The sequence below is a fragment of the Colobus angolensis genome, unplaced genomic scaffold (assembly GCF_000951035.1).
Source record: "Colobus angolensis palliatus isolate OR3802 unplaced genomic scaffold, Cang.pa_1.0 Scaffold19, whole genome shotgun sequence".
Classification (NCBI taxonomy): Eukaryota; Metazoa; Chordata; class Mammalia; order Primates; family Cercopithecidae; genus Colobus; species Colobus angolensis.
The window spans coordinates 5,797,749-5,809,769 of record NW_012115043.1 but is presented as its reverse complement, the minus strand read 5'-3'; the positions used below and the strand labels follow the sequence as shown (position 1 = coordinate 5,809,769).

Here is a 12,021-nt window from a genome sequence, read left to right as displayed (position 1 = left end):
TTAGCCAGGATGGTCTCGATCTCCTGACCTCGTGATCCGCCCGTCTTGGCCTCCCAAAGTGCTGGGATTACAGGCTTGAGCCACCGTGCCCGGCCACTGTGGGATATTTAATGCACCACAGACATCTACCCACCACAAAAGGTAATCAGTCAATAACTACCTTTTTTTTCCTTTTAACATTTATCTGGAGAATAAAGGCAAACAGAAAAACTATTGGAAAGGAGTGGTTAATATGCATATCCCCATATTCCCATTCTTATGAACCAGCAGGATGATTTGTAAGTAAAAAATTAGGTCAGTCTAAAATCATGATCCACAGATATCTCAGTAAGTTCAACAAGTCCAAAAATAAAAAAGTGTATCAAAGAACCCTACCGGGCTAAATAGATTAGTCAAATGACACAGAAGGTCAACTCAGCATTTTATACTTACCCTTCCTTCGGCATCAATCATTATTTCTGACATCTTAAAAGTGACTTTAGGATTTGCTGTACCTTTAGAGAGAGACATAAATGAATAGTAATGTTTATCCAAAATTGCTCAAATTAATTTTGCCAGATCAATCCTCTTTACACTTTAGTTAAGTCAAGAATAATGTATAGGTTGGGCACAGTGGCTCACGCCTGTAATCCCAGCACTTTGGGAGGTCGAGGTAGGTGGATCACCTGAGGTCAGTTTGAGACCAGCCTAACCAACATGGTGAAACTCCATCTCTACCAAAAATACAAAAATTCGCCAGGTGCAGTGGCATGCACCTGTAATCCTAGCTACTCAGGGGGCTGAGGCAGGATAATTGCTTGAACTTGGGAGGCGGAGTTTGCAGTGAGCTGAGATTGCGCCACTGCACTCCAGCCTGGGCAACAGAGTGAGACTCTGTCTCAAAAAAACAAACAACACAAAAAAAACAGCTGGGTGCGGTGGCTCACGCCTGTAATCCCAACACTTTGGGAGGCTGAGGCAGGTGGATCACGAGATCAGAAGTTCGAGACGAGCCTGGCCAACATGGTGAAACCCTGTCTCTACTAAAAATACAAAAATTAGCCAGGCATGGTGGCAGGCACCTGTAATTGCAGCTACTCAGGAGGCTGAGGCAGGAGAATCGCTTGAACCTGGGAAGCGGGGGTTATAGTGAGCTGAGATCGCGCCATTGCACTCCAGCCTGGATGACAGAGCAAAAAACAAACAAACAAACAAACAAAAACAAAAAAGTAAAAAAAACCAAAAAACAAAAATTAGCCAGGTGCAGTGGTACACACTGCACCAGGCTGGTCGAGCTACTTAGGAGGCTAAGGTGGGAAAATGGCCTGAGCTCAGGAGGTGGAGGTATAGTGAGCCAAGATCACACCACTGCATTCCAGCCTTGGCAACAGAGAGAGACTGTCTCAAGAAAAAAATGAAAAAGAATAATATAGCTGGTCAGAGCTTTACTGCACAAGAATCTCAGAGCCCCATCTCAAATTCATACGTTTTGAATATCAAAAAATAAGGGGTTCGGCCAGGTGCAGCGGCTCATACCTGTAATCCCAGCACTTTGGGAGGCCGAGGTGATCCCTTCAGGTCAGGAGTGGTGAAACACCATCTCTACTAAAAATACAAAAATCATCCGGGCTTGGTGGTAGGCACCTGTAATCCCAGCTACTCAGGAGGCTGAGGGAGGATAATCATTTAAACCCTGCAGGCAGAGGCTTCAGTGAGCCAAGATCACACCACTGCACTCCAGCCTGGATGACAGAGCAAAACACTGTCTTAAAAAAGTAAAATAAAAATAAGGGGCTTGCTCATCAACCAGCAAGTGGATTAAAAAAATGTAGTATATATACAACATGGAATACTACTCAACCACAAAAAGGAACAAAATAATGGCATTCACAGCAACCTGGATGGAGCTGGAGACCATTATTCTAAGTGAAGTAACTCAAGAATGGAAAAACCAAATATCATTGTTCTCAATGATAAGTGGGAGCTAAGCTATGACGACACAAAGGCATAAGAATGATATAATGGACTCTGGGGACTCCAGAGGAAGGGTGGGAGGGGGGTAAGGAATAAAAGACTACACATTGGGTACAGTGTACACTGCTCGGGTGATGGGTGCACCAAAATCTCAGAAATCACCACTAAAGAACTTATCCATGTAACCGAAAACCACCTGTTCCCCAAAAACTATTGAAATAAAATTTTAAAAGAATAAAAAACAAAAAACCAGGCTGAAAAGAGTCCAAACGAAATAAAGTGAAAATATGTATTATTTTCACAATTGAAATGCTGTAAGAAGCAACATGGAAAAAAAAAATCACTTATTATGAACAGTATCACTTAAAAATCTGTATTTGCTAGCAAAGACACCGTCTCCTTTTTTTTTTTTTTTTTGAGACAGATTTTCACTCTTGTTGCCCAGGCTGGAATGCAATGGCGTGATCTCGGCTCACTATAACCTCTGCCTCCTGGGTTCAAGCAATTATTCTGCGTCAGCCTCCCAATTGGCTGGGATTACAGGTATGCACCAAAACACCTGGCTAATTCTGCATTTTTAGTAAAGATGGGGTTTCACCATGTTGGTCAGGCTGGTCTCAAACTCCCGACCTCAAGTGATCCACCTGCCTCAGCCTCCCAAAGTGCTGGGATTACAGACATGAGCTACCACGTCTGGCGCAAAGATACCCTCTAATTCATTCCTTGAGGAAATCAATTGTGTGGACATCCCTACCTCTGAAAAGAATAAAAAACGATCACCCTTTAATTCAAAATCTATTTTTGTGATACTCAGTGAACAACCCATCATAAATAAGGCTGGAAATGACCAATGTCATTGACTACACCTTTGGATGACTACAGAATCTTATTTGGAAAGAGGAAATGAGTGAATATAAATGCCAATGGAGTACAGTACCTGTTTTAGGATAACGGAATGAATCTGCCCTCCTTGTTTCCAGCATAGGGGATGTAACATGAATAATTTCCACCTCAGATTCATCATTTTCTTCATATAGAATTCTAAGAATTTTACCACCACTGGGAGCTTAAAAGAAATTTAGATATTGAAAATTTAGAATAATTATTCCAGAAAGTAGTCATAACCAACCGTTCCTTCTAGTATCAGATTTCTTATAGTGAAGAATAACTTATGTATAAAATACGCTACTTTTTTGTAGGAAAATATCACTAGTCTTTGTAGCAGCAAGGTGAGTTATTGTTAAGCCACTTCTTTTGGAGGGAAAACAACTGGAGATGATATGTATACATATTTTCAAAACAAGGAAAAACATTTTTGAAGGACTTCATTCTTACATACCATCAAATGCATTCTTTGTTGAAAAATGAAATATTTTATTACATTTATAATATTTCCCATTAAAAACATAAATACTAAATACAGTTATTTTGAATAGTTTCTCTATTCATGTCAAAATCATGTTCTAACAAATACAAGAATACATTTTACATCTTAAAATAAAATGTCCAAATCCAAGACATGGCTTACATGTATTTTTCAGGGTCTCTTAGAGAAGCATTCAGACTGCTAGCTCCAAACCATGAATAGGTCATGAAATCTATTAATGGGTCATAATCAGTATTTTAAAAAATATAACACACAAACCACACCCTGGGCAACAGGGCAATACTCCATCTCTACAAAAACATATAAAAATTAGCTGTGTGTAGTGGCTTGCACCTGTAGTCCCAGGTACTTGGGAGGCTGAGGTGAGAGGATTGCTTGAGCCTGGGAGGCAGAGTTTGCAGTGAGCTGAGACTGCACCACGCACTCTAGCCTGGGCAACAGAGACCCCGCCTCAAAAAAAAAAAACAACAAAAAAAACCCAACATAACAGTATCAGGGAGTATTACACATAAGAATAAGTATTGCGGCCAGGCGCGGTGGCTCACGCCTGTAATCCCAGCACTTTGGGAGGCCGAGGCTGGTGGATCATGAGGTCACGAGATTGAGACCAGCCTGGCCAACACGGTGAAACCCCGTCTCTACTAAAAATACAAAAAATTAGCTGGGTGCAGTGGCGGGCGCCTGTAGTCCCAGCTACTTGGGAGGCTGAGAGGCAGGAGAATGGCTTGAACTGGGAGGCGGAGCTTGCAGTGAGCTGAGATTGCGCCACTGCACTCCAGCCTGGGCGACAAGAGAGAGACTATGTCTCAAAAAAAAAAAAAAGAGTAAGTATCGCTTCTTGAAATTTGTTTTCATTTTTATCTATACAGTATATGTATTAGGCCACAATACAAGTACACTTCTAACTGGATCATGGTCAAAAAGTTTGAAAGCCAAGCTTTAGTGAGCTGTTTCTTAGAGAGTGAGATATTTGTGAATTTGCCCCAAGAAAGGGAGGAATCTGTTCCCTTTTATCCTATCCATTCATACACTGATTTGGTCATCTGTTTAACAGACTCTCTAGTCAATCACATTTTTATAGCAACACATTAAGGTGTGTTTTTTTGTTTGTTTTTGAGACTGAGTCTCGCTCTATTTTTATAGCAACACATTAAGGTGTGTTTTTTTGTTTGTCTTTGAGACTGAGTCTCGCTCTGTCGCCAGGCTGGAATGCAGTGGCACGATCTCGGCTCACTGCAATCTCCACCTCCCAGGTTCAATTGATTCTTCTGTCTCAGCCTCCCGAGTAGCTGGGACTACAGGTGTGCACCGCCACACCCAGCTAATTCTTTGTATTTTGGTAGAGATGGGATTTCAACATGTTGGCCAGGATAGTCTCGCTCTCCTGACCTCATGATCCGCCCACCTCAGCCTCCCAAAGTGCTGGGATTACATGTGTGAGTCACTGCGCCCGGCCAAGGTGTGGTATTTTTTATTTTGCCACCAATGCTGCCAGCACTACCAAGACCAGCCTCTAGGAGAAAAACTGGCAAAGAGAATTGAGGGGCCAGAGGCATTAAACCACAATACAATTGTTTTTACTAGACTTCATTATGATGAAATATAATCTACATTTTTTTTTTTTTTTTTTTGAGACGCAGTTTCACTGTGTTGCCCAGGCTGGAGTGCAGAGGCACAATCTTGGCTCACTGCAAGCTCCGCCTCCCAGGTTCACATCATTCTCCTGTCTCAACCTCCCTGTGGCTGGGACTACAGGCACCCGCCACCACACTCAGCTAAATTTTTTTTTCTTTTAATTTTTAGTAGAGATGGGGTTTCACTGTGTTAGCCAGGATGGTCTTGATCTCCCGACCTCGTGATCCACCCGCCTCGGCCTCCCAAAGTGCTGGGATTACAGGCATTGAGTCACTGTGCCTGGCCATAACCTACAGATTTTTGAGACCGAGTTTCGCTCTCAGTGCCCAAGATGGAGTACAATAGTGCGATCTCGGCTCACTGCAACCTCCGTCTCCTGGGTTCAAGCGATTCTCCTGCTTCAGCCTCCCGCGTAGCTGGGATTACAAGCGCGTGCCACCACGCCCGGCTAACTTTTTGTATTTTTATTAGAAACGGGGTTTCACCATGTTAGCCAGGCTAGTCTTGAACTCCTGACCTCAGGTGATCTGACTGCCTCAGTCTCCCAAAGTGCTGGGATTACAGGTGTTAGCCACTGCGCCTGGCCTAAAGTATATATTTTAAGTAACTACTGGCATGAATCAATCATCACCACTTTGGAATCTATTATCCACTTTCCAATCTATTAACCAAGATTTAGAATCTGTGCACTTAACTGACAGGTGAATCTTACAATACTTTAAATGATCCATAATATATTATTTGAACCCCCTTACTTGTTTCAGCTTTTGGACACCACCAATAGCCAGAATATCTATCAAATTCTTCTTGGAGAACAAAGGTAGCGACTCCAGCAGATCTGGCATCTTCTTCCACGTTGGCTAGCTCTAGACAAATATAAAAGGCAAAATTACCACAGAAAGCTATCTTTTCATACGTACAAAGCAAAATGATTCAGTTTATTTGGAAAGGTAGCTGGAGTACAGTGGTAAACTCTGGAGCTAAATGGACTGAGTTCAAATCTGGGGTCCATCATTTACGTACTGTCTGACTTTGGGCAAATCACTCAATCTCATTCCACTGCATTATCCCATTTGTAAATGAGAATAAAAGGCTACCTTGTGAGGCTGATATGAAGATTAAATTAATTAATTCACATAAAGCACTCAGAACAAAGCCTGGACCACAGTACATGCTCCAAATAAATGTTATTATTTTCCCAATTAGCAGGATCATGGAAAAAAGATTACACGTAAAGGAGCAGAGTATAGGGGATACTTGCAACTCTCCTACACAGAGAAGTATATCTTAGACCTAGAGTGAATCTTATAGGTCATATAATTCAACCATTCTTCTTTCATCTCATTCAGTTGGAGCAGCTCAGCTTTCATCTGTTTTACACTTAGGTTTCCAGCAAATAGTTTGAAGGGGATTCTTGTTTTAAAAGAAAACCACAAAGCCATAATTATATAAGATTTTGAGGCCAGACGTGGTGGCTCACGCCTGTAATCCCAGCACTTTGGGAGGCCGAGGGGAACAGATCACAAGGTCAGGAGTTTGAAACCAGCCTGGCCAATATGGTGAAACCCCGTCTTTACTAAAAATACAAAACTTAGCAGGGCATGCTCCTACTTGGGAGGCTGAGGCAGAAGAGTCGCTTGAACCCGGGAGGTGGAGGTTGCAGTGAGCCAAGATCACAACACCACTGCCCTCCAGCCTGGGTGACAGAAAAAGACTCCGTCTCCAAAAAAAAAAAAAAAAAAAAAATTGTGTCATGAGGACATGTTTACAATATACTTGAATAAAACAAATCAGATTATTGAATAGCATTTACACTGTGATTCATTTATAAAAATGCATTTTTAAAAAGTGCTGATATAAGCTGAAATATGGTTATCTCCAAGTAGTAACATTTCGAGGTTTTTAAAAATTGCTTTATAATTTACGAATTCTTTTTTTTTTTTTTTTTTTGAGGCAGAGTCTCACTCTGTCGCCCAGACTGGAGTGCAGTGGCCTGATCTCAGCTCACTGCAAGCTCCGCCTCCCGGGTTTACGCCATTCTCCTGCCTCAGCCTCCCGAGTAGCTGGGACTACAGGCGCCCGCCACCTCGCCCGGCTAGTTTTTGTATTTTTAGTAGAGATGGGGTTTCACCGTGTTAGCCAGGATGGTCTCGATCTCCTGACCTCGTGATCCGCCCGTCTCCGCCTCCCAAAGTGCTGGGATTACAGGCTTGAGCCACCGCGCCCGGCTATAATTTACGAATTCTTAAATGTACTGTTTATTTTTGAAAAATACATATACTTGTATGACCACACTCCTATCACCACTTACACTTCCAGTACCCAAGGATGTTTTCTCATGCTCCTTCCCAGTCAAGGCCCAGCCCCGACCCAGAAACAATCACTGATCTGATTTCTATCACCAGAGGTTAGGTTTGCATATTCTAGAATTTCATGTAAATGAAATCATATAGTATATATATACTTGTGTTTGGATTCTTTTGAGTTTCATCAATATTGTTACATGTGTCAATAGTTAATTCCTGTTTATTGCTGAGTTGTATTCCATTGCATACCATAGTTTTTATCTGTTAATGGATATCTTGCCTGTTTCCAGTTTCTGGCTATTATGAATAAAGATGCTATGAACATTATTACCGTGTAAGAATTTTTTGGGCCAGGCGTGGTGGCTCACACCTATAATCCCAACATTTTGGGAGGCTGAGGAGGGCGGATTGCTTGAGCTCAGGAGTTTGAGACCAGCCTTGGCAACAGCAAAATCCCGCCTCTATAAAAAATACAAAAATTAGCCAGGTGTGATGGCAGGTGCCTATGGTCCCAGTTACTCGGGAGGCTGAGGTAGGAGAATTGCTTGAGTCCGGCAGGAGGAGGATGCAGTGAGCCAATATCACGTCACTGCACTCCACTCCAGCTTGGGGGACAGACTGAGATCATGTCTCAAAAAAGAAAAAAAAAAAAGGGAATTTTTGAGAACATGTGTTTTTGTTTCTTCTAAGTAAATACCTACGAGTAATCTGGCTGGTTAGTGTGGTAAGTGTATGTTTAACTTCGTAAGAAAGTACCAAACAGTTATCCAAAGTATTTCTATTATTTTACACTCTTACTATCAAAGTATGAAAGTTCTTCTCCAGCATTTGGTGTTCTCAATATTTCTCACTTTAGCCAGTCTAGTAGGCATTACATATACCATAGGGACTTTAATTTCTATTTTATTTTTGAGACAGGGTCTCGCTTTCACCAAGGGTAGAGTGCAGGGGTGAGATCTCAGGTCACTGCAGCCTTCATCTCCTGGGTTCAAGTAATCCTCCTGTCTCAGTCTCCCAAGTAGCTGGAACACAGGCATGTGTCACTAAGCCCAGCTAATTTTTAAAAAAAATTTTGTAGAGATGAGGTCTCATTATGTTTCCCAGGCTGGTCTCAAACCCCTGAGCTCAAGTAATCCTCTCACCTTGGCCTCCCAAAGTGCTAGGACTACAGGTGTGAGCCACTGCACCTGGCCTGATTCTAACTTTACAGGCAAGTTTTATTATTTTTGTTTATCCATGTTTTCTATACAGTCTGACATAATGTACAGTACAAACCAATGATTTTTTTATCCAAAAAGTTTGAATCCAAAAAGAGATATTTGGAATTCAGAATCTGGGAGATCTTTCTTTTCTTTCATTTTCTTTCTTTCTCTCTCTCTCTTCCCTCCCTCCCTCTTCTTTTTTTTTTTTTTAGACAGAGTTTTGCCCTTGTTGCCCATGCTGGAGTGCAACGGTGCCATCTCGGCTCACCGCAACCTCCACCTCCTGGGTTCAAGCGATTCTCCAACCTAAGCCTCCTGAGTAGCTGGGATGACAGGCATGCGCCACCACCCCAGGTAATTTTGTATTTTTAGTAGAAGCGGGGTTTCTCCATGTTGTTCAGGCTGGTCTTGAACTCCCAACCTTAGGTGATCCACCCGCCTCAGCCTCCCAAAGTGCTAGGATTACAGGCATGAGCCATCGTGCCTGGCCAAGATTTTTCATATACTGTACATCTACCACAATACATTATGTAGTATCTCCAGCAGGGTAACCAAATACCTTGTAATCAAATACACTAATATTCCTGCAGCAAACTTACGAATAGGCACACTATGTAGGTGAGCATATGAAGTTTATAAATATCCTCAGGTCACTTCAGGTCAGGTGTTACTGCCAAATGAGTTTTAGTAACAACCTAATGAAAACTAAGCTCAGTTTTCAAAGTGTTTTGAATTTTGGAATTAATGATACAGCCAATACTATGAAGATAAGTAACCTTCATTTGTATCTTCTTACTGTTTATTATAGACTTCCATTATTATTTATTAAATGAATAAATAGTATCATCTCATCCTCTCAGTAAGTCATTTGAGAGCAGAAACTAGGATTTTATTACTTTTAAATTCCTCTATCACCAAGTAAAGAATAAACACATGTACATACTGATTGACCAAATCCATCTCAAGTGGACTTTCACTTAGAAACCTATTGTGAGTGGAATAAGCTGATGACATTAACTCCCTACCTACTTTCTATCTAAGCACCTTACACAACACTTACTATGTTTCAGGCACTATCCTAAATACTTCATATATATTAACTCATTAAAGCCTCATAACAACCCTATGTTGATGTGCTATTAACATCTGTTTTTATAGATATGGAAACAAAGAGATGGGTTAAATAACCAAGGCCGCACAGTTAATAAACGGTAGACTTGAAATTCAAACTAGTTCTACATTCTTTTTTTTTTTTTTTTTTTTTTTTTAGAGACAGGGTCTCTCTCTTTCATCTGCCACCAAGGCTGGAGTGCAGTGGTACAATTACAGCTCACTCCAAGGCTGGAGAGCAGTGGTGTAACTGAGCCTGACTTCCCAGGCTCAAGTGATCCTCCCACCTCGGCTCCCAGAGTAGCTGAGAAACAGGCCCATGACACCATGCCTGGGTCATTTTTATTATTTTTTATTTTTTTGTAGACACAGGGTCTCCCCCTACGTTGCCCAGACTGGTCTTGAACTCCTGGGCTCAAGTGATCTTCCCACCTTGGCTTCCCAAAGTGCTGGGATTACAGACATAAGCCACTTCACCAGGCTCTACCTGTATTCTTAACTACTCTATTAATCCTGAAAATATACTGCATACCTACATACAACATGATAAAGAATAAAAACACTAGTATAATGTCCTGCAGGATTCCAGTGCTTTCCATTTTAAATTCTGCCAATCTTCACAAATCCTGTGGAAAACAATTTTACAGAAGAAAAAAAATTACTAAAAATGCCTTAACTCTGACAGTTATATCACAGCTTTGCACTCTCAGCCTCAAGTACAATAACTGGTACATAGCAAGTGTCCAGTGTTTGCTGAAACATGAAAAACTGGGCTGGGTTTGTTGGCTCATGCCTATAATCCCAGCAATTTAGGAGGCTGAGGTGAGAGAATCACTTGAGCCGAGGAGTTCAAGACCAGCCTTGACAACACAGGGAGACCTTGTCTCTACAAAAAAAGTTAAAAATTAGGCAGGCATGGTGGCACACACCTGTAGTCTCAGCTATTCAGGAGTGCTGAGATGGGAGGATTGCTGGAGCCCTGTCAAGACTGCAGTGAGCCAACAGGAAAGCCTGTCTCAAAAAAATGGAAAAAAAAAAGCATGAAAAAATGGCTTGGATTTCCAGAACAGATTTATTAACTACCAACCTAATCTTTCTACTGCCATTGGTAGTAGAACAGCTGTTCTGATTTCCTGACTTCAAAGGGAAACCTATTAAACACCAAAATCTATACTTTTAACTTAAGGTTTTCCCTACTCCATCCCTTTGTCTCTATCCTATGCTCTAGATTTAGGCCATATAACTTGGACAACTGCAACAGTCAAGCTTTGGTGTTCCTGTTTCTACCCATGTTTCTTGAATTTAACTTCCACAAAGTACCCAGAGCAACTTATGGACAACATGATGATTATGATCACACAACTGTTAAAAACTTTTCCATGGACCCTCATATCATGATAAAGTCCATGTTCATTTACAGAAGATATGGTCTACCCTTGTCCTGGTCCTCATCTGCCAGTCTTTTGCTACTTCTTGACTCAGAACTTATGCTTCAGGACCTTCACACTGCTTCTACCTCCTCACAAATACCATGATGTCTTTTGCATCAAGACCTTCCTCATGTAGTCCCTTTGTCAGGAGTGTACTGGATAATATATAGACATTATTTAGGATCAGTTTAGGTGTCATCTTTTCTGGAAAGCCTTCCCTGACCACTTTCCCACATTGGTGCTCTTATAAAACCCTATGTCTGGCCAGGTGCCGTGGCTCACGCCTGTTCTCAGCACTTTGGGAGGCAGAGGTGGGTGGATCACTTGAGGTCAGGAGTTCAACACCAGCCTGGCCAACATGGTGAAACCCCGTCTCCACTAAAAATACAAAAATTAACCAGGTGTGGTGGCATGCACCTGTAATCCCAGCTACTCATGAGGCTAAGGGATGAGAATCACTTGAACCCAGGAGGCGGATGTTACAGTGAGCTAACGCCATTGCACTCCAGCCTGGGCAACAGAGCAAGACTTTGCTACAAAAAACAAACAGGCTGAGCACAGTGGCTCATGCCTGTAATCCCAGCACTCTGGGAGGCCGAGGTGGGTGTATCACAGGGTCAGAAGATTGAGACCACCCTGGCCAACATGGTGAAACTGTCTGTACTAAAAATACAAAAAAAAAATTAGCCAGTAATCCCAGCTACTCGGGAGGCTGAGGCAGGGGAATCAACTGAACTCGAGAGGCGGAGGTTGCAGTGAGCAGAGATCGCACCATTGCACTCCAGCCTGGGTGACAAAGTGAGACTCTGTCTCAAAAAAAAAAGAACAAAAAAAAAACAAACTTGAGAGAATATGTATCATTTTGTTTTCCTACCTATAACATATCTGTTAACAATGACTTTCTTTTTTTTTTTTTTTGAGGAGTCTCGCTCTGTCACCCAGGCTGGAGTACAGTGGCACGATCTCAGCTCACTGCAAGCTCCGCCTCCCAGGTTCAC

The 12,021-nt window shown here is 41.9% G+C and overlaps 1 protein-coding gene across 2 annotated transcripts in view; it reads right to left on the bottom strand.

Moving 5' to 3' along the window:
* Window positions 1–12,021, bottom strand: part of LOC105510542 (dipeptidyl peptidase 8) — a 55,763-nt gene that overhangs the window by 41,467 nt on the left and 2,275 nt on the right. For both annotated transcript variants that reach the window (XM_011940387.1, XM_011940388.1), the window contains exons 2-4: window positions 5,731–5,841; window positions 2,891–3,019; window positions 433–494 (exon numbers count right to left, since the gene is read on the bottom strand). In XM_011940387.1, coding sequence (XP_011795777.1) covers window positions 433–494; window positions 2,891–3,019; window positions 5,731–5,841 — 302 coding nt within the window. The remainder of the gene's footprint in view (window positions 1–432; window positions 495–2,890; window positions 3,020–5,730; window positions 5,842–12,021) is intronic.